Source organism: Chanodichthys erythropterus, chromosome 21, assembly GCF_024489055.1.
Source record: "Chanodichthys erythropterus isolate Z2021 chromosome 21, ASM2448905v1, whole genome shotgun sequence".
Lineage (NCBI taxonomy): Eukaryota > Metazoa > Chordata > Actinopteri > Cypriniformes > Xenocyprididae > Chanodichthys > Chanodichthys erythropterus.
In genome coordinates, this window is record NC_090241.1 from 7,424,707 (window position 1) to 7,447,103 (window position 22,397).

Consider the following 22,397-nt stretch of genomic DNA (forward strand, 5'->3'; position numbering starts at 1 on the left):
AATCATTCAGCATATAAACAATCAAAAAGTATGAGGCAATTATTTTAAAGTGCAACATCCCTTGGATGTTCCTTAGTATTAGGTGTACTTGTACCTTTATATTTCATATAAAGTACCTTTAACACTGTCAATATTAAACTCAAGGAATGAAAGGCTGTTTTTGCACTGCTGTCCCTGAATAAAAACTAAGCCTGAGCTACAACAGATGCTGGATATTACAATTAGAAGGTTTATTAGCTTGTGAATGTTTTGGTATTGCTCTGCTGCGTTTCATTATATCTCATCTGAATCATCCCAGTCACTGACAGTCACTAAGCTGCTTTTGAGAGTGCTGCCGGTTCCTGCGTCTGTGAGGCCTGCAAAACACAAAGAAGGAAATCAGAATCACAGCAACAGGTGTTGAGCTGAAGAGTCTCTGCTTATAAGAAAGAGGTCATGAATCACGGTTTCAAATGTCTTTTAACACCAGAAAAATAAACTAAGGGTGTGTTCACACTTGGCAGGTTTGGTTTGATTAAAACAAACTCTGGTGTGATGCTGTTAATGTGGTTCTTTTTAATAAGTGTGAACGCTGCCATCCAAACCTCCGTGTGCAAAACAAGCAGGCAGAGCCCTCTGAAAGATGGGTCTCGGTCCACTTCCAAACGAAATCGAATGTGGTTCGACAGAAATATGAACGCAACAAGGACAGAAGACATCTAAACAAATCCAAAACAGGATGTGATGTCACAAGATGCGACCCTAAATAGGACAGAATGTTCAAGCATACCTACGTTGCCCATTACAGTTCGGTACAGGTGTTGAAACTGCGTCTCCTTGCAGCAGATCTTCATCTGTGTGTGTAATGCAGGAATTGCTCGCACTTTTTTGACTCCTTTGCACGTTTTATAAGCTCTTCACGAGTTCTTAGCTGGTAAAAATACCATCATATGTACACATGTATAACAAGTGCATTTAGCCCAGCACACAGCATTGTTTTGGATGTTTGGTAAGTTCTGATGCAAAATATACATCATAAAATCCATTTTTTTGTTTTGTATCTTTAAGTTCAGTTTTAAAAATGACAGTGTGAACACAAAGCGAACCAGAACGTATAATTTTCTTTTTTGGTCCGAACCAAGAGAACCAACAGAACTGAACTGCAAGTATGAACACACCCTAAGATATAAAAAGTACTATTAATGTAGTAATTAATTTGAACTATAAAAGAAAATATCTAAACAATATTTATGGATTTTCAGATTAAATGAGAAAGCACAATACACGAAAAAAAGTGAAATTAAAAAAAAAAATTATATTGGTCAAATAAAAAAATCCTGGTTTCTGTTTTAAACCGGTTTCATAAAAACAGTTTGACTAAAAGCAAATAACACTCCCCATAGAAAAAAATGTAAATAAACAGAATTTTTGCTTGATACCAGAGTGTTGATGTGCAGAACACATGCTGGTTAGCTTTACTGACTGCAGAAATTATTGTGGGGTTTATTCTTTATTACTTTTTAGTGCATAACAGAAAATACGATGCCAATTTTAAAAATGTCCATTGAATTTGGTATATGGAAAGTATATAAATTGAACAGTGACTATCAAAATTCTTCAAAAGTGAAAATTCTACTTTCATATTTTAGCCAATTTAGCTTTTAAAATTAAGTTGTAAAAAGACAAAATTATTGGTAAGGCTGTTAGATGTGGGTCACTGACTTAGCCGAGGCTATGTCTGTTTACTGGTAGCTCTGCTCTAAGGGATCTAGACTGTCCTGGAGCGTGGCTCGGACTAGTACTGAGGTCTCCAGTATCAGAACATTGAGCATTGACACTTCAGGACCTTTCCTAATGCCTTTATACTAGTTCCTGGGAGCAATGTTATATGTCACTGCTGGTCTGCTGATGCATGGCTGATGGCTCAGGGCTCAGGCCTTCAGGTTTAGAGCATAGGCCTAAGGTCGTGAAAAGGTACAGGAGGGCAGGCATTGGTCAGCATGGCTTAGTTGGTATCTACTTCCCCATAGCGTCAAAACTGACGCAGCGCTGAGTCGTCAGCTTGTGTAATGTGTAATTGCATTACTCATAACAAGTGTATTGGAGTAAAGAATACATACTGTAGTAAAGTATGGAGTAAAAGTTGCCAATATCTCTGATACTCAGTAGTAAAACTACAAAATAGCCAATAAGATACTCAAGTACAGTAACTAATTACATTTAATCAAATACTTTACACCACTGGTTTTCATGTGCCCTTTTTAAATGTGTGTGTGTGGTTTAGGTAAACTCTATGTCTACGTCTAATGTCTTTCTTGTCCTTGTGGAGACATTTTTTGGTCCCCATAAGGAAAACAGCTTATAAATCATACAAAGTTTTTTTGTGCAGAAAGTTCTCTGTGATGGGTAGGGTTAGGGGGTAGAATATACAGTTTGTACAGTATAAAAATAATTATGTCTATGTAATGTCCCCATAAAGGAAAATTCACACTGCTCCGACAGACGCAGACCAACGCTGACAGTCACCAGATTTCATCACGTTTTGGCATGTTTCAGCATGATTAATTTGCAAAAACAAGCTCATTGATTCATGTAGAACCAATGTACATGAAAAAGTCATGTACTTTTTTCAGTGTATGGTCTTTATAATAAATAATCTTTTTACTTAGGAATGTTTTGTTTTTGGAAAATAACATTTTTCGATTTAATATTAAATCAAAATTCAAGGTTTGAACCAAACCATAAATATAATTTGAAGAAAAACTAATAAATTTGGATGTAACAAATGAAGAGGTTTTTTTTAGATGGTCCAAAGTATAATTTTTTTCAGTGTAGCTTTTCTGCAAGCAATCTGAGTTTCTATGATGTAAATCATTTACAACCATGATTTCTTATTGAAAATATTTTTAGTTAACAAGGAATTCTATGTACCTGGCTTTTGCCCTTTGCCCGTCGATGAGCCCCACACACTGGTGCTGGTGTCCAGACTCTTGTCCAGACTCTTCCTGATGACAGGCACAGGACATTGGCTGGGTTTGGGTAAAGCGGGCACATCCTCCAGAGAGGAGATATCCCAGTCATCATCGTCATCATCTTCATCTGTGTACTGAAAGCAACAGAGCAGAAAAAGGACCCTTTACAAATCTGTTACAGAGATAAAACTATCTAATTTTGGGAGTAAGAAATGCAAAAATAGTGAGAAAATGGCTATCTTCAGGGAATTATAGTCTTCTCATCCAAACTGCTGTATCAGAAGTCATGTCAGCACTACAGTCATGCCAGTATAGTGTTCCTAATGACATTTTGAGGTTTTGACACAATACCTGTCCTGTATACTATCTGAATAACAATCATTACAAAGATCATAAATGCAAGTGTAAATGTTCAGCAGCTAAAATAGTCTTTTTATCTAAAAGGATTGTATACTATGGTTTGTCTACTATAAAAAATTTAAAAACAGTAAGTTCCAGTTCTAGAATCTGATTAGATGAGCCACATTTGAACATCTAAACACTACCATTCAACAGTTTGGGGTTGGTAAGATTTTGTAATGTTTTTGTGGCTATTACATTAGCATGCTTTTTTCTCAAATATTGTTTCTTACCATCTGTTTTCTCTGTTTAATTTGCTGTTATATAATCTACTAAGACATTATTTGTACTTGTTTGTAGCTATACGGCCACTCAGGGTGTTTTAACCTGTTCTCCGTTGTTGTAGATTTCAGTTCCATGTTAATGTAACATAATATTAACAACTGAATCTGTTTAAAGGGGCAGATCTTACCTTTAGGTCTTTCTTTGCATCTTGCTTTGTATTTTTGACAGCTGTTGGCTTCTCCAGGAATGTACTAACGCCCCCTGCTGGTTTATTTGGGCCTCGTGTCGCCAGCTGTTTTTCAAGGCTTTTGCCAATAGCTTTGACATTACCTACAGAAAGCATACACACACACACACAAATATAAATATACTACAAATTTGTAACATTTTTGTTTCCGATGCAATACAACAACTGACATTAGAAGCTAGTCTTACTGTGAGAAATCTTCTCCACATTTCCATTCTGGTCGGTGTGTTTGTGCAGCTGTGAGAGGTTGATCTCCTTCATCTCACTGCCATCGGTCCACTCGCTGTCGCTCTCGCTCAGAGCGGTCACGTCCGTCCTGTCCGCGCTGATCACGGGAGCAGCGGAGCGCACAGCAGGAGTGTGAGGGGTCGAACGCTGTTGTGTTTTAGCAGTCTGGGCTTTGACTGTGGTGCTGTTGACCAGGACAGATTTCTTCTGTGTTTGAGGAGCTTCTTCCTCAGATGTCTCCTCTTCCTCGGACGACTCTTCATCAGAGCTGAATGGAGGGGTTCTGCAAGCGAGACATAATATTTCATTCATGCATCTAAGTATCAAAATACTTGTAAAGAGCAATGACATAAAAATCAGTGATCATTTAAGCCAAAGTGATATCATGAACAGCAAACAAAATAAATTCAAGTCAACAGGAAACGGCATAAATAGGGTCTATTTTAATTTTTAATTTTAATTTTTTATATTTATTGTGATTGATAAATCCCTAACAGTGTCAGGAACACCATAGTAAATTTCGCCGTACCTGTGATGCTGTAGTGGTGTGGAGGTCTTGGGCAGGGGGCTGGTTCTGCTGCGCGGGACTGGTTGTGGGGTGTGCAGCTGTTTGGGAGCAGGACCTGACACCACACGAGTTACTGTAGATGGAAAACTGCTGGATCTGGGTCTGGACTGAACCACTGCAAGAGAACAAGAAAAAAGCTGCTTCCTAACTGAAATTAAACTAAATGTATGCAACAGAAACAAGTGAGAAACAAAAATCAACTTTGCACACACAAAAACTAGTTGAAAAACTAAAATTTTTGAACAACACAGAACTAAAATGTTAGATATTTGCTTTAATATATTAAACAGTACATGTCACATTCGGTTGGGAATCAAGGTTATTTTAGTACCATTTGTATACTATATTGTGTAAATACTATATACTGACAAAATGTTAACCTAAAAATGACATCTAAATGAGCTGCCTTAAATCAAAAATATTATTTAATATTTCTTACTCAACCAGAATCCATTTATTTATACCAACAAAATGTATTTTTATAGGTTTAAGTAAAAACAGCTCTTTAAGCTGAAAATTACAAGTTTTTGTTATTTTAGTACTTCAAGTTAAACAAAAATGAGTAATAAAAAAATAAAAGTTTATGTTTTATTATATTTGATTTGATTTAAGGTAACATTTATTTTATTTCACGTAAAGAAAATGTTTTTTAATGGTTTTGGTTTTTGGGAATAGACATAAAACAAATACATTTAAAGGTGCAGTAAACTATTTCTGAGAAATGCTGCTGAAAGTGGATCAGACCGAGCACCACAACACACTTGTAACCAATCAGCAGTAGTGGGTGTGTCCACTCATGATGGGGGAGGAGAGACAGAGAGAGCAAATGGGAGATTTGAAGAAAGACTGTAGAAAGAGAGATGGCTAAGAGACATTACAAAAGAGAAAAGCTCAGAGGAATATCACTGGAAAAAGAAAGGTTGTCTCCAGGCAAGAGCTTTAAAGGGATAGTTCACCCATAAATGAAAATTTTCCCATGATTTACTCATCCTCAAACCATCCTAGGTGTATATGACTATCTTCTTTCAGACTAACACAATCAGAGATATATTTAAAAATATCCTTGGACCTTCATTCACAGCCATGTGTTTTAAAGTAAAAAATAATGACTCCAGTGGGTTAATAAAGGCCTTCTGAAGTGAAGCGATTCGTTTTTGTAAGAAAAATATCATATAATATCATATAATTAAAACTTTATAAATTCAAATAACTAGCTCCCGTCAGACAAACGTACGCAGAGTGCGCAAGGAGAGTGGAAGAATATCCAAAATTATGTATGGAAATGCTTAAGGCCAGATTTTTTTAGCGAATTACAAAACTTATGCGACAATGCAATTTTTTTTTTAGCGATGACGTCATTACGCAAACCATTTTATCTGTAAAAGCTTTATTTTCACTTTATTTTTCTTAGCTATGACAGAGACATCCACTCTTGCACTGCATGTTTGCATTTTGTTTGGGTTGATTTCAAATATCAACAGTGTTTCTCAGAAATCGCTTACTGCACCTTTAATGCCTTTGTTCTCATCCTTGAAATTGCAAAGCCAAATCCTGACCTTGTTCATGTTGTTTGGGCTTGGCTGGCTGCTCCGTGTTTCTCTCCTTCACTCTCTGCTCTAGTTTATGGTTGATCTCTTTCTGTGCCCTCCGATATGCTGGATCCTCTTCCTGTCTCTTTTGACGATCAGTGATAATCTGGGCCATGGTGCTCTTATACACCCCTTTAGAGAGACCACTGACTCCCTAAACAACACCACAGACATTGAGGTTATATAGTGCTATGGGCTCTTAATTGCACTCCAACTGTGTCATAAGCAAGCATTTTTTTCATGCAGTTTGACACTACCTTGATGCCTAAGCACTGCAGTCTATCATCAAGGTTCTGCTGAGCTGCCAGGCGCATGTCTCTCCTCAAACCCGGATTCTTCAACAGCTCCTGCACTTCCTGCTGCCACGACCGGCTCTCCGTGTGACCCTCAGAGATGCTAGAGGAATCTGAAAACATAAGATGAATGCTCTTGGTAACATGATGGTTGGCAGATGTTCTGGAATAATTTTTTTGTCATTCTACAATTGCCGTGGCAGAGTCTGCCACTCATTGTAAAAAACACTTTTAACTTGGAATAACATAATTATCTTATAATTATTTATTATTATCTCTTATAGCATGAAAACATGCACAGAACTGCTCTATAATGCAGTTGCATAGAAACTAAGTTAAAATTATGTATAGACACATTACTGTTCAAAAGTTTGGGGTTGGTAAGAATTTATGTTTTTGATAGAAGTCTCTTTTGCTCATGAGGCTGCATTTATTTGATCAAAAATACAGTAAAAAAAAGGAATATTTTGAAATATTATTACAATTTAAAATATCTGATGTCTATTTTAATATATTTTAAAATGTAATTTATTCATATGACGGTAAAGCTGAATTTTCAGCATCAGTACTCTTCAGTGTCACATGATCATTCAGAAATCATTCTAAAATGCTGATTTGCTGCTAAAGAAACATTTCTTAGTATTATCAATTTTGAAAACAGTTTTTTTGTTGTTGAATATAAAGTTCAAAAGAACGGCATTGATTTTAAATCTTTTGAAATGTCTTTACTGTCACTTTTGATCAATTTAATGTGTCCTTGCTGAATAAAAGTATTAATTTCTAAAACAACAACAACAACAAAAAAAATCATAATAACCTCAAACTTTTTAATGGTATTATATATAAATGTATAATTTTATTATAATTTTTTTTTTAAATTGTCCCCTGACCATTTCAGATGTTAATATCAGCTGCAAATAGAGTTTTTCTTCATTTATAAAACTATAATTATTTCTTAAAATATTGTTTCAAATGATTTAATTTGACCTTGTAAAAATAGGAAATAATGCAAAATTTTCAATGAAAATATAAAATGCACAAATGAAAACAAAAAACAAACAAAAAAAACCTGGAAATGCCACTGCACTTGTACAATGTCTCTTTTATATTTTTAAAACCAATAAACAGCAGAGAACACCAAACATTCAAAACATATTTTCATTTCCTGTAGCTCCACTTGACATTCCCTTTCTCTTACTCTGAGCTGTCCAGTGATTACATGCATGCTGTAACTTCTGTGTTTACTAAGGCTCATAGCTTTATTTTGCTGGTGACACAAGCTCAGACTGAACACGCAGACCTAAGCAATCCATGCAGACAGGATGCAAGCATGCCACAGACGACTACACTCAATCACTACCGCTTTACCTTTATCCTCCTCAGACAGCTCCACAATTGGATCCAGTTTATGGACTGAGTTGGACTGCTCTAATAGGACCGTGCAAAGAGGTCAGAGAAGAGTGCAGGGGTTACGGAAGGACTGAGGCATATTCAAATCTAACCCTTAGGCTAAACATCTCAATTTGCACTGATATTACCCATACTGACCCCATTAAATCACATTTTGAGGTTGCTTATGCATGTACATTCGCTTTGAAGCCATCTGTATGCTAGTGCCCACCAAAAAGACACATGCTGGGGATGTTGCATACAATTCGCATACTGTCCATCCTAAATAGTATTCAAAATTAGAATTAGTGTGTCTCAAATCATAGTCTGTTGAAATGAGTATTCCAAAGATACCCTGATGGTCTGCTTTTCCTTGTTAGAATCCGACGTGCAGATCCATGCACACTCTAATGGCTAAAATTGCCCCAACCCACTATGTGATGGATTAGATTAGAACTACAAACACATTTTGCGTTGGCATGTTTCTACAGTAGCCCTAAATGGACAAACTGCTCTACTGCTCATTGCTTGACTGGCTACTCTCTTCTGTCTCAGACGACGACTTCTTTGTCCTGTGTCGGCCACCGTAGCTTCTCTAAGTGCTTCAAAAGGGAGGGGTGAGTGGTGGACTGAGCAATTCACAACCTCACCGCTAGCTGGCACTAAAATTTACACACTGCACCTTTAAAGGGGCTATATGTAGAATTCATAAACCTTTGTTTTTGGCGACACCGGTGGCCATTAAGAAAACTGCAGAGAGAGCAGCTGTTAGGATAGCATCTTATCATAGTGATGTGGATATGTTTGCACAAGCTCTGCAATTCAGCGGCATCATGTCGACAGATGAGGCAATTAAAAATACACTGTTATGGTAATTTGATTATAAAGTACATATTTGAGACTATAAACTATATAGATCAGACTTTGTGCGAATATAGTTTAAAGGTGCCCTAGAACTTTTTTTTAAAAGATGTAATATAAGTCTAAAGGTGATGATACACGCGGCAACTTTTTGAGCAATGTTGCTGGGCAATGTTGCCGAGCAACGTTGCTTGAGCACTTTCCCATTGAGAATGAGCAACAAATTTATATCTGGATACGTTAGATCGGTTGTGGGCAATTATTTGAGATCCAGCCGATCACGTGACCGGTTTGGAGATTTCAGAAAAAAATTAAAACAAGATGGCGGCCTCTCAGCGGCAGTGGAGCGGAGAAAAGGAGCGTGAACTTTTATCTTTTTAAGCTAGTAAGTTGTCATGCGTCAACCCAAAACAGGGAATTTACCTCATATATTGCTTAAAATACCAACAACTGTCCGAAAGTAATGTATGTATGCTGTAATGAAGCGATTGAATGATTTCAGTTAAATACTAAAAAGACGGGATTTTTCAACGTCTGTAGTAGCGTAGGCTGTAGGGTGTTTGACATTTGAATATTTGAATTGATGCAATCGACGCGGGTTCGAATCCGCCTTTTGCCGAACTCGCTCTTCTTCCTTTTCCTGTCACAAATCAGATCAGAAAGGCATTTATTTTTAATAAAAATGAAGAAAATATTTGAAAAGTTGAAATAAAGTGCCTAACAAGTGTTTATAATAAAGTATTTATTGAGTTGGCAATAGATTTGCTCCTCTCTGATAAGTTGCTGCCAACTGTCTGTTGCCCTAATTAGTTGCCCTGTGTCTCATCAGGTTGCCCGTTGACGGCAACATTGCCCAGCAACATTGCTCAAAAAGTTGCCCCGTGTATCATCACCTTAAGGTGTCCCCTGAATGTGTCTGTGAAGTTTCAGCTCAAAATATCCCATATATTTTTCTTAATTCATTTTTTGTAACTGACGATTTTGGGGCATCATTATAAATGAGCCGATTCAGGGTGTGTGGCCCTTTAAATCTGGTGCTCCACACCCCAAGAGCTCGCGCTTGCCTCAAACAACATAAAAAAGTTATCATGAATCATGTCAGTTATTATTGCTCCATCTGCCATTTTTTGCTATTGTTCTTGCTTGCTTACCTAGTCTGTTGATTCGGCTGAGCACATCCAGACATTACTGGCTGCCCTTGTCTAATGCCTTTCATAATGCTGGGAACATGGGCTGGCATATGCAAATATTGGGGGCGTACATCCCGACTGTTACGTAACAGTCGGTGTTATGTTGAGATTTGCCTGTTCTTCGGAGGTCTTTTAAACAAATGAGATTTATATAAGGAGGAGGAAACAATGGAGTTTGAGACTCACTGTATGTCATTTCCATGTACTGAACTCTTGTTATTCAACTATGCCGAGGTAAATTCAATTTTTGAATCTAGGGCACCTTTAAATTAATCTCTTTTTTTTGCATGACACATTGACATTAGCGTAAAGAATAGCTCTTTCGGCATTATGCTGAATATAAACATTTGTGTCACTGAATGAAAGAGTGCGTAAACATCACATCCTTTTGATTTTCACAGCAAAAACATCCCAAAGGCTTTCACAGACAACCTAGGAAGTTGGGGAAGGTCTCGTTTTTTAGTTTTTAAAATACAGCATGATGCGATGTCACCATGAATGGGGCTACCCAGGATGACTAAACAAAGAAAATTAACAATAATAAAGCTGCATGTAAATTCTCTGCTCCAAAAGCCTAAGATTACAATGTGCAACACCATTGATAGTTGCACTTGAGATTATGCTTTATCTGGACATTGTCTAGCAATATGTTATGCAGGGACTTACCACTGATCACCACTTTAGCTTTAGTCTCTGGAGCCGGTGCAGCAACCACTGAAACAAAAATTAGATTAGATATAGACTAAATTTAGGAAGTTAATTCAGCTCTGATATATTAAAAGATCGAAAAATATATTTACATACCTTCGCGCTGTACTGTTAGTGTTGGCGGCTTTGATGAGATCTGTTTCATCTGTTGTGTAAACAAAACCACATGTTATTTGCTATAACAAAAAACCAGCAACACGTTATCTGAGCCCTGTCACATTCAATTTAAATGTTTCACTAAAAAGACAATCTGCATAATGACAAGCTGACCACCTAATCAGCATGATGACAACTGCTCAAATGTCTGGATATGTTCCCACATGTACACTCCTTAAGCTCGAACCTAAAGATTACACTGTGGGCCTCTGCGCTAATACAGGATATCCTGAACAATTGAGCCTCTTCCTGTGCCGAGCTATAGTACTGACCTGCTTGCTTTGGGAGGCAATAATCTGCTGCTGCTCCTGCAGCCTGTGGCTCAGTTCCTGCACCTGTCTCCGTGATTCCTCCCTGCCTTCTGACACAGAAGAACGCAGCTTGTACAGCTCCTCCTGAAGCTGACGGACCAGAGTGAGACATAACAGATATGCGGACATATGAGCTATTCCCATATTTAAAAAGCTACATGATGCCTGTGATACCTACCAGACTTTTTTCACTGTCATGGTCCTCCTTTATTTTTTGCATTTTCCCTGTCCACTTCACCTCCTGAGTAAGGAAATATAAATGTCAACTTTAAAACTACATCAATATCCATCCCAAATCATCTGAATATTGCATCTCTTACTTGTTTGTGGAGCTTCTGTTGAAGTTTAACAACTTCCTGCCAGTGTTCATTGCTGGCTGATGTACTGGGCTGAGTCAGTACCGGCTGCATACTTTCCTGCATATTTTTCTGCTGCAATTTTAGCAATTCCTAAGGAAAGAGACTTAAAAATATTAATGTCATTTCAGCAGAATAACAAAACATAATATCAATACTTTTTCACCTTATTTGATCATTAATTTATTTTATCCTTTATAACTGTATTATATTATATTAACTTGAAACAACATAAGGTTGAGGAAATGATGACCAATAAGCTTTGTCTGAAATAAAAACACACGTTTTCTAGGTTTCTGTTCTTTTGATGCATTAAATCCATGTCCCGTTGACAAGTTTGCTTGATTTCATCTATTTTGCTGTTCATCCGCATTTTCTCATCCTCCTTCCATATTTCCAGTTGTCGCTTAAACTCCTCCTGCCTTTGAATGAGCTCTTTCTCCTGGAGAAAATAGAGAATGAAATACTTATTATAAATAACAAAATATTCTATTAAAACATGGTATATCTTTTATCTTCTCTAACCTGTTTAGCGGTGTAATCTTTCTGCTGTGTCTCCATTTGGGATGTGACCAGGGTCAACTGCTCTTGTAGTTTGTTGATCTCATCTTGTAACTTCATGGTCTGAATTTTTTTGTGATTATCTGTCATCAGTTCTGGAAAACATCAGATGCCTGAATCACCCTTGTGAAAAAGAAGTGTGCTTTGTTGCATTAAATGTGAACTTGTAATGTACTTCAAATTAGAAGTCTGCATGACCACGAGACCTGGCGCGACAGAGTGTGGCGCGGGACAAGATTTGAATTGCTGAGTGCGGGTGTAGGAGGAAAGATACTGACGTGTGTGGGAAGCAGGAGAAAAATTATTTGTGGTGAATCAATAATATGATAAAATTAGGGCAGTCAAATCGATTAATCACAATCGATCAAGTGGGAAAAAATATAACACATTTCATATAAATTTAAACTATAATACATTTTCACTGAATTGCTATTAACATGCAGTATAGTGTCTGAAAACATTACATTAAAGGGATGGTTCACCCAAAAATGAAAATTTGATGTTTATCTGCTTACCCCCAGTGCATCCAAGATGTAGGTGACTTTTTTTCTTCAGTCGAACGCAAATTATGATTTTTAACTGCAACCGCTGCCGTCTGTCAGTCAAATAATAGCAGTAGATGGGAACTTCAACTATAACAGTAAATAAAACTTGCTTAGACAAATCAAAATTAAAACCTGCGGCTCGTGACGGCACATTAATGTCCTAAGACACGAAACGATCGGTTTGTGCGAGAAACCGAACAGTATTTATATAATTGTTTACCTCTAATACACCACTATGTCCAACTTCTTTCAGCTTCCTGTTAGTGAGGTCAAAAAACGCGTTGTGATGACGGAAGTGATGTCTCGCCCATATACTTCAATGAGCGCAAGGCATCACTTCCGTTGTCAGAGCGCGATCAGACCTCACTAACCGGAAGTTGAACGAAGTTGGACATATTGGTGTATTACAGGTAAAAAAGTATATACATACTGTTCGGTTTCTCACACAAACCGATCGTTTCGTGTCTTAGGACATCAATGTGCCGTCACGAGCCGCAGGGTTTAATTTGGATTTGTTTATGGAAGTTTTTTCGACTCTTATTGTTCAAGTTCCCAATCACTGCTATTATTTGACTGACAGACGGCAGCGGTTGCAGTTAAAAATCATAATTTGTGTTTGACTGAAGAAAAAAAGTCCTCTACATCTTGGATGCCCTGGGGGTAAGCAGATAAACATCAAATTTTAATTTTTGGGTGAACTATCCCTTTAATTTTGAACAAATGCATTCTTTTACAGTTTATTAATTCTATTTATATTATATTAATAAGTACTCTTTTTAAAAGTACGCTAAACAACAACGATTGTCACTCACTGATGTCAAACTCCGTAGGATGTCTGCGCTGCATGTGACTTTGCAGGAAAGAGGCATTCATGAAGGCTTTCTCACAATGTTGGCACTGAAAAAACAAAACAAAATCAGACTTTATTCATTTACGTGACATCAAATCTGTGAAGACAAATACTGATTACTTTTTTCATAAATGGCTTACTTCTTTTGTGTTCCATCGAAAAAATAAAGTCATATGGGTTTGGAACAATGTGAAGGTGAGTAAATGATAGCAGAATTTTTATTTTTAGATGATCTAATTTCATAAATGACAATCACGCTAAGCGGGCAAGAAGCAAATGTGCCCGGGAGAATCATTGCTGAAGGTCAGAGTGAACACGAGCCCTGCTCAGGTGACGAGCAGGTGCCGGAGCAGCTCAACACAGCTGTCACTCACACTCCACTCACGAATGATACCAAGAGACAATGTGGGCACGTTGCCATGGAAACACCGGGTGGTGCAGGGTTGATGTTACATCTTATCCCCGCTCTACCTCTCGCTCCAATTCACGGATATGCTGAAAATCCACAACACTGCACATCACACACCACATTTAGCAGCCAAAACACCCGTCTGGTACTCTCATTCAAATTTAACCACACTGCCACTGATACCCATCAAAAACACATGCGCTGGATTTGCATTTTTTTCTGCAACAAGACTGTCTCCGTAGAAAACACCCACTGTGTGACATAATTGCATTGCTGCACTAACACAACTTCCCAAATCAACTGTGAAATGTAATTACGTTTTTAGGATCCAGGCACACAAGGATTCATTGGGGTAAATCTGCAGCCTCAGCAGGTTTTGTATTACAGAAACAGAAGAACCTCACAAAAACGGTTCAGTACCATTTCACCCCAAAGTCAAAGGAAAAAAAATATATATTTTGCAAAGAGAAAATTAAGGCTTTATTTTAATTTATTTTTTGGTATTATTTTATGACCCACCATCCGGAAAAAAAATATAATTGTCATAAATTTAAGTATATTTTATGGTAGTATTCATTGTAATGATTTGTATTTATTCTGATTTTGATTAATTAAAATATTCATTTTTTCCGGAGAGTAGTGCTGCATGATTCTGGATAAATTGAGAATCATACTTTTTTTTTTAAATAGACATAAAACATTTTCCAATGATTCCGAATAGACAACTAAACAAAATAACATGTCATGCATCCTGACTAAAAGTTAATTGCTGCAGTCAATTTTTTATAAAAAATTTTAATCTGCTTGAATGAATGATTCAATCCCTCACTCATAAAGACTTCACTTGTTTCATTACCAGATGAATCAGCGATCATATTTAAATCTGCGTTTGCACTGCTGCTAACGCAGCAGTTGTCATGTACAGGTAGGAATTGACTTCACAAACAGTCTTTTCAACCACACAGTATCATTATTTGTGTTACAAACAATCAATTTACAAAAAATTTACAGTTCAGATATAAAAACTTGGTAAAAACGGTAGCAATCAACTGAAGCAAATCGCCTTCTGAAAGAAACTTGATGTATCAAATACATTGGCTGCGTCCGAAAACCTAGGTAGCTGTCTTGCTGCCTCGCTATCTTATAAGAGAATGACTTGTATGGCAGCGTTTGTGCATGAAGGTACCTCACGAAACTGATTTCGGACAGACTTCTGAGGCAGTGTAACAGTTTAATGATCTACAGCAATATAGCGCGAGCTTTGGTGAGAACTAAACAAATATTTAATTACTACAGTAGTAATTTCTCGATAAAAATGATATCAAAATTGAAATATGTTGATCAAAATCGTACATTTATACACAAACCAAGCAACAAACGTAACCTTCGGACGCCATCTTTATTTTTCCAGCTCAACTGTCACAGAATGGAAAGCACAGGATTGTGGGATATCAAAGGCAGCTAAGGATACATCTATGCTTCCTTCAAAAATCGATCAGCTGAAGGTATCTCATGAGAGAGGAAGTAAAGCGAACATTGGATTCGGACGTGCCTTGATGCCTTCTTACCTTGAAATGTGTCCTCGGAAGGCAGCATTTTTCAGTTTTCGGACGCAGCCATTGTTTCAAAACCAATTACATTGTTACAGCAGTAGGTGGCAACAAGTGACTGTTAAAAAAAAAAATGTATGTCATTTAGGCCACATCCAAACGAAGCCAGAGTTTTTCCTATCTGATCTTTTTTTTTTCCTCGTTCTAAAAAAATTTCCACGAACAAGGCGTTGTCTCAAGAAATATCTGCGTACACACGAAACCACTGAAACCGACTCAAAACGATGTAGTATACATGCCAGGCCAGTATGTGGTGCTGTAATTCTGCCACAGAGATACACTAAAAACAGAGAAGAAGACTTGGAACATGCAGATTGACTGTGCATTCCAAACGGGATAACAATCATGGCCACCATATTGAAGGGGCGTTCCAAACAGAAGTGCTCAAAACTGGCCACTTCAAAGGGTCCTTCGAAATGAAGGATTTCAAAGGGTACAACTGATGGACACTTCGGGCCCCCATGATCCTTTGCACAGGGAAGTTGTTTGGTATCAGAGAATGGGTACAGGAGGCTCAGAGTTCGATTTTACCTATAAATGTATGTATAGTATTTTTCTATACTACTGTAATAATTATACGAGTTAGTACAAATGATATTGTACTACCTTTATCAGTCCATTCAAATGTTTCAAATACATAGACGCAATATACATTATATTTAACGTAAGTAAATAAATAAATAAACGTTAAACAAAATGTTTTTTGGGGGGTTAAGTACAAAATGTGCGACAAAGGCACTTCCTTGATTGTCTCGTTAAGATGACGCAGAAGTGCATTCCAAAAGAAGAGGTTTTTTTGACCCCTACACCCTTCATCCCTTCGAAGCTCTCACTCCGGAGGGTAAACCCTTTGAAGGGATTAGGGCATAGGAATGAGCCCTTCCGATTGGAATGCAGTGTGTGGGGTCAAGATGTGGGGTGATGACATCATCGTTTCACAAAATATACGGATTAGCTGTACGCATGAAAACGAAAGGGTGTCGTTTCCACTCTAGGACCTGGTTTCAAAAAATAGCAGTTTAAGGCTCCGAAAATGCTGGCTCCGTCTGGACAAAACGCCAATACAATACTACATTTTTACATATATAGCTAAACACGTCTCCATGTGGACAGGCTCTGAATCTTTCATTCAATAAAATCTTTCAAAAATATAAGGTTTAATAGACATAGCCGAATCGTTATTATTTAGGAATAAAATCATGTGGGTCATCAACATTGCAATATTTTAATGATTAGTTGTGCAGCTCAACTGGAGAGGATGATTATTATACAGTTATATTACAGTAATGCGACAACTTAATACATTATAGTAGTGGAAATTTGGGGGAAAATGTACTTAACTTTAATTATAATTGTCATTGACAGTCCCAATATAAACAAATATAAGACATTTATTTATAAAAAAATTAATGTTTGTTAAAATTAATGTCGAAATGAAAAAAAATAATATTTATTACATTTCCCCCCTTAAATCTCATAGCATAATGAAATAATGAAAAAAGCATTTTATTCTCATTACTGTAATACAAAATGATTAGACATAAAGTAATCGAATGAGAAAATTAAAAAAAATGTCATGATATCACAATGCAAAACAATATTAACTAAAAATAGGTCACAACTTCTAATTTTTTGATTTTGGGGTAAAATATGACAGATTCAGCTACATTTTGATAACCACTTCACTGCTCTCAGATCCTGAAATAAACAGTGAACCATCAGCAGCACTTTCATTTCGATTCTGCTGTAAGGCGCCTGTGCTTCTCCTAGCAACTACATGAAACACCAGGTGTTGCCTTGGCAACAGCTGGCCACAATCAGGAAAGGACAGATGCATGATTACAAATCAGCAAACACCTGATATAGCCATGAGACAAAGATTGAAGCATACATCAGGGAAACATCTAAAAGTACTGCAGCATGCAGGTTTATTTCAATGAAGAGATGAGTGGGAGGGGATGATGGGGGATGGGCGCTTTGATTTGTTTCCTCCACTTAAGGCTCTTTTATAAGTGGAGTACAAGTCATCGCCACCGGCTGACACCATCTGCTCTATTCGCCAAATCCTGAATGCTGTGTCCAAAAAACACAGCGTCTGGTGATTAGCTAATCCTGTTCCGGCCTGCTTGTCCTGATTATGTTCTTAAAAGTGTTGACAACACTTCATTTAGAAACTAATTCACATACATCTACTGGATATGAAAACTGCACTTTTCAAACTAATTAATGGGATCTATGGCTAAAACTAAAGATGGGTCACAACAGTTAACTAATTGACTGGTGAGGTTGATTACTTTTTCCTAGACTTATTGCTCATTTCCATATTTTTCAGTTTTGCTATTTTTAGCAGCAATGCTCTATTAAGCATGCTGATTGTTTGACTGATTGTTGCTATAGTTATTAGGCCCTTTATACACTAGTGCGTTTTCGTTTTAATGCATAACTTTTGCTATGGTTACGCTTGTCGTTTACACTACTCCAGCGTTTTCGATCCTCGAATTCAGAGACTTTTGAAAATGCTGCAGAGTCAACTTTAGTTTGAAAACACCGGGGTTGCATCAAAGTCCTTTTAAGACAAGTCATTTCACTCGGCGGCCTTCTTTCAAATGCCTTTCGGGCATACAAGTGCAGCTCCTATCTCTTTGAATGGGGAAACATCTCATTCTCCAAAGCTGTTTGCCAAGCTTTCGATTAAATTTCATATTTGAAATCACCAATGAAATCTGACAACAACTGTATCATAAATTTTGTTTCTAAATGCTCGAATCATGACAAAAAAGGGTATTTTTCAGGTTTGATCAAGCTAATGCGCATGCGCAGTCCTAAGTGCGCGTCTCTTGTGTTTCATTTCAGAGGCACGCGTCTGACTGTTTCTACAGGAACCGGAGCTTCTAACGGCCACTGCAGTGACGCGATGACTTTACCAATCGGCAATTGGCTCTTATTTAGAAGGCAGGACATATTTCGCTATATTGCGTGTTGCACTTTCTCCCATTACGAGTCCCAATATGAGTCTTGTGTTATTCTAGTCTTTGGTTGCATTTCAGTATGAACAGACCAAAACAGAGACTTTTGAAAACGATGGCGTGGCTGCCCACTTTCATTCTGTGTATCCTTGATGACCTTATAAACAATAACATGAAGACTAAACTGCAATCTTTTGTTAGCTTTGTTGTAATTTTTAGCAGCCATTATAGAAAGATGGTGTACTCGTATTATTATGAATGGGAGAAAGTGATTCAAGTGTTTAGAAACAAAATTTATGAGACAGTTGTTGTCAGATTTCATTGGTGATTTCAAATATGAAATTTAATCGAAAGCTTGGCAAACAGCTTTGGAGAATTTGATGTTTCCCCATTCAAAGAGACAGGAGTTGCACTTGCATGCCTGAGAGGCGTTTCAAAGATAGCCGCCGAGTGATATGACTTGTCTTAAAGGGGCTTTGGTTAAACTCTGCATTTTTTTAATACTGCAGCTACCTACATGTGCAAGAGGCAACTGTTTACAATTGTACGCACATGCCCAGTGTGCATGAACGGTCATGTGACGTGTTTTTGGTCGTGTAGTGTAGACGGAGATCGTTTCTAAAACACTGTGGAAACACCAAGGATCGTTTTTAGTTTAAAACACCAGTTTTTAAACGAAAACACACTAGTGTATACGGGACCTTAGACAACTGTTTATGTATAATACTAAAATAGTACTACATTAACTATTATAGTATTTATTAATATTTTAAAGTTGCAATTATTTCTAGTTTTCAATTCTTTTTTTTTTTTTACATTTTTAGTATTTCTATTTAGCTTTAATTTTAGTGCTGTTACATCTATTAATTGCGATTAATCACATGCAACATAAAAATGTATAAATATATAATATATATATATATATATATATATATATATATATATTTTTTTTATGTTAGATGCGATTCATCAATTTGACAGCACTATTAAATTTATTTTCATTTCCGTCTTATTTATTTTAGTACTTTTAGTGTGTAATTTCTATTTAAGTTTTTCAAGTAATATATATATTTTATATTGCTTAAGCTTCATTTCAATTAATAAATGATTTTAAGTTTACAATAACAACACTGATAGGAGAATTGTATGCGAATTGAGATTCAGCTCCTTCACACAATCAAACAGTGAGAAAAGCACACGTTAAATTCCCTGGGGTCAGTGAATTGTGAGACCGGGGTGGAACAGAGCCGGGCCTTGGGGGGAGGCGACAGCGACAATTAAAATGCTAATACACACACATTCACACTCCACCATGGGGCTGTACAGACCTTGTGGTAATTGGCACCGATCCCTGCGCTGAACATGGCTTGCTGAGAGGCTATGATCTTCTTCCTCTGCTTCAGTTCCTCCTTTAATGTCTTGGCATCCTGGCTTTTTTTCTGCAGCTGGACGAGGAGCTGCTCCCTTTCCCGCGCCTCCATCAACAGCCTCTCCTCGGCCGCCTGCAGACTGGCGCTGAGGCAATCCTGGGAGTGCAGCAGGTACTCCACGGTGAGCTGGGCCAACCGGAAGAGCTTGATCAGGGCCGGGTCCACGGGGCTCTGACAGCGGTGGCAGCGCTCGCCCTCCACGTTGCAGAACGTCACCGCCGTGATGTGCTCCTGTAAAGCGTTGAAATCCAATTCGCAGGCCACTCGGTCCACATCCACGGCATTGATCCGACGCCAATCCACACTCTCACGTCGGGCTCTGAACTTGAAGGAAGGGGGAATGCTAGTGCTGGTGGCGGCCCCGGATGAAGTAAGCGGTCCGGACATGGTGGATGCGGCCGGTCTGCTCTGGCTGCCGGATGAAGGCTGACTCTGTGGAGAGCTCAGGAGAGATGGGATCCCTGCTGAGGAATGATTTCCCGGGGGATCTGACGGGTATGGGTAGTAAACGTTGTCATAAAATGGCTGCAGGGGAAACAAAGAGCTAGGTGAAATTTACAAGAAAGGAGAAAAAAATTCCAGCTGTTCATAAACAAGCCTGTGTGTCAAGGTCACACATAAAAAAAAAATCCTAATCGATTCCAGCACTACAAGCTAAGCGTTACCAGCTAACAGAAACAGCACATGTCCACATGACTATATGAGCGTTCATTAAATGCTAGAAAAAATGATTAAATCGTCGATATGTATAATAAATTCCACCTTATTTTGCTGCTTCGTGGTGTCTGTTGTCTCCTTACCATCTTGCGGTTTTTGTGAAGTCTTGATGAATGATCAGAGCGGCGCGCGGCACAGCAGTATCAGGGCGTCCTGTGCGTTTCTATGGAAACAAGAACGCGCGTCCCACTTTGTACAGCAACACTGCACGAGAACACAGAGGAGGAAAGAGCACGTGCATGTTAAAGGTCTTGGGGGGGTTTTCCTTTTTATGTGTCATTCAAAACAGATAGTTATTATTATATATATTAGTTCATAAACTCGATTCATTTGAGCTTGGGACAGCGAAATGATATACTACACGAACAAGATAACAGTTTATGTCAAATATTCATGTTATTTTGTTATTCATGTCATATTATTATTTTGTGTGTGTGTGAGAGAGAGAGAGATTACGTTTGAATACTATTTTAGAATACTTAAATATTTATATTATTAATTATATATTAATTTATATGAAATTCATAGTTACCTCAAAGTAAATTAAACCTGTTTATGCATTGTGAATTATTTAATGTCATTGTTTATTTACATATACATTTACATACATTTACATATAAGCACAAAATAAAAGTCACTAAAATAAATACCATTAGCAATACACTACCATGTTAATATTTAAATAATTTATCACTATTTTTCGCAGTACAACACTGTATTTTTATTCACTGCTTTAAGGTGAATTTGGGGTTTAAATGTCATGAAAATAACGTCACAATGCAAAAAAAAAAAAAGTCCTAAATATGTTTTTCTTTATGGAAAATATATATTTATTTATTTACTCTTTTCGTTTGATGAAGTTAAATGTGACCTGGATATGCTCTTGATTTACCCAGAAACAACGAGCAATTTTCTGTTAAGTTACACAGACTGAACGTTTCTCTCAGCATTTCATCAGCCTTCTTCTCAGATTACTGCCCCTTCAAAACATCTCAAGTTGGGACAAGCTCAGTTAAGAACAAAAGGAGGACCGTGCATAAGAACGGCACAGAGAGAATGGTTGAACCAGAAGAAAAAGTTTGAAGTTTTAATCCAATAAAACGAAAAGACGCATAAAAATAACACGAAGTTCGTCTTCAGCCATTTTCCACAGCAAACCAAAGAGTTTTGGCGACTCACCCATCGGCCGCTGAGTAACGGGAAAGACAGATGCAATGGCTCTTACCTCTCGACTAAGAAGTTTCTGCAAAGAATCCATGCAGAAGTACGTCAAAACCTGCCCATCCGAAAATCCGCGCAGTGAATCAAACAAACGACACACAGTTGTGGTAAACTTGAACACAGGCAGAAGCAAGTCCAACAAAATGATTCCCCCAAAAGTGTGAGATCCACAGCGCCGTGACGTCACAGCACATTCCTGGCGCGAGCCTCATCTCATCTCTGGGGCTCGAGGAGGGGGAAGGGCGGGCGAGGATTTGGAGGAGTCCCACAGGGAACATCCAACAACACTACGGCGGTATTGGGCTTTTCTTTTATACTATATTATACCAGATATTCAGAAATATGCTCAGACACTTAATTAACTTAATTAGAGAACAAGAAAATTAAAAAAAGTTAAAGATATGGAATGAAAATAAAACAAATTTAAATTCATGACAGAATGGAATTTTACAGAATAGAAATAATGATCTAAAGTTTTCTTTTGAATATTTAAATCTTTTAAAACTTTGATAATATCATACTTGTTTTCTGTAGCACCAGTGAATGTTTAAGTGAGACAAAGAAACATAAAATAAAAGGTCTGAGTTTAATATTTCATCCATTATATTAAGATATAT

The 22,397-nt window shown here is 37.5% G+C and overlaps 1 protein-coding gene across 2 annotated transcripts; it reads right to left on the reverse strand.

Moving 5' to 3' along the window:
- Positions 1-47: 47 nt before the first annotated feature.
- dzip1 (DAZ interacting zinc finger protein 1) lies at positions 48-21,919 on the reverse strand. Of its 2 annotated transcripts, none has more exons than XM_067373716.1 (18): positions 21,785-21,919; positions 20,643-20,763; positions 19,741-20,367; positions 13,390-13,474; positions 11,997-12,127; positions 11,755-11,913; positions 11,436-11,564; positions 11,294-11,356; positions 11,077-11,205; positions 10,745-10,793; positions 10,607-10,654; positions 6,465-6,613; positions 6,175-6,361; positions 4,580-4,733; positions 4,011-4,333; positions 3,763-3,905; positions 2,911-3,085; positions 48-356 (listed from the first exon to the last, which is right to left on the reverse strand). In XM_067373716.1, exons 2-18 carry the CDS (start codon positions 20,643-20,645, stop codon positions 274-276), a joined length of 2,637 nt encoding a protein of 878 aa, XP_067229817.1. In that variant the 5' UTR covers positions 20,646-20,763; positions 21,785-21,919; the 3' UTR covers positions 48-273. The 2 variants fall into 2 exon arrangements, with proteins under 2 accessions (XP_067229817.1, XP_067229818.1); XM_067373717.1 differs by having other exon boundaries at positions 20,605-20,763.
- Positions 21,920-22,397: the final 478 nt, after the last annotated feature.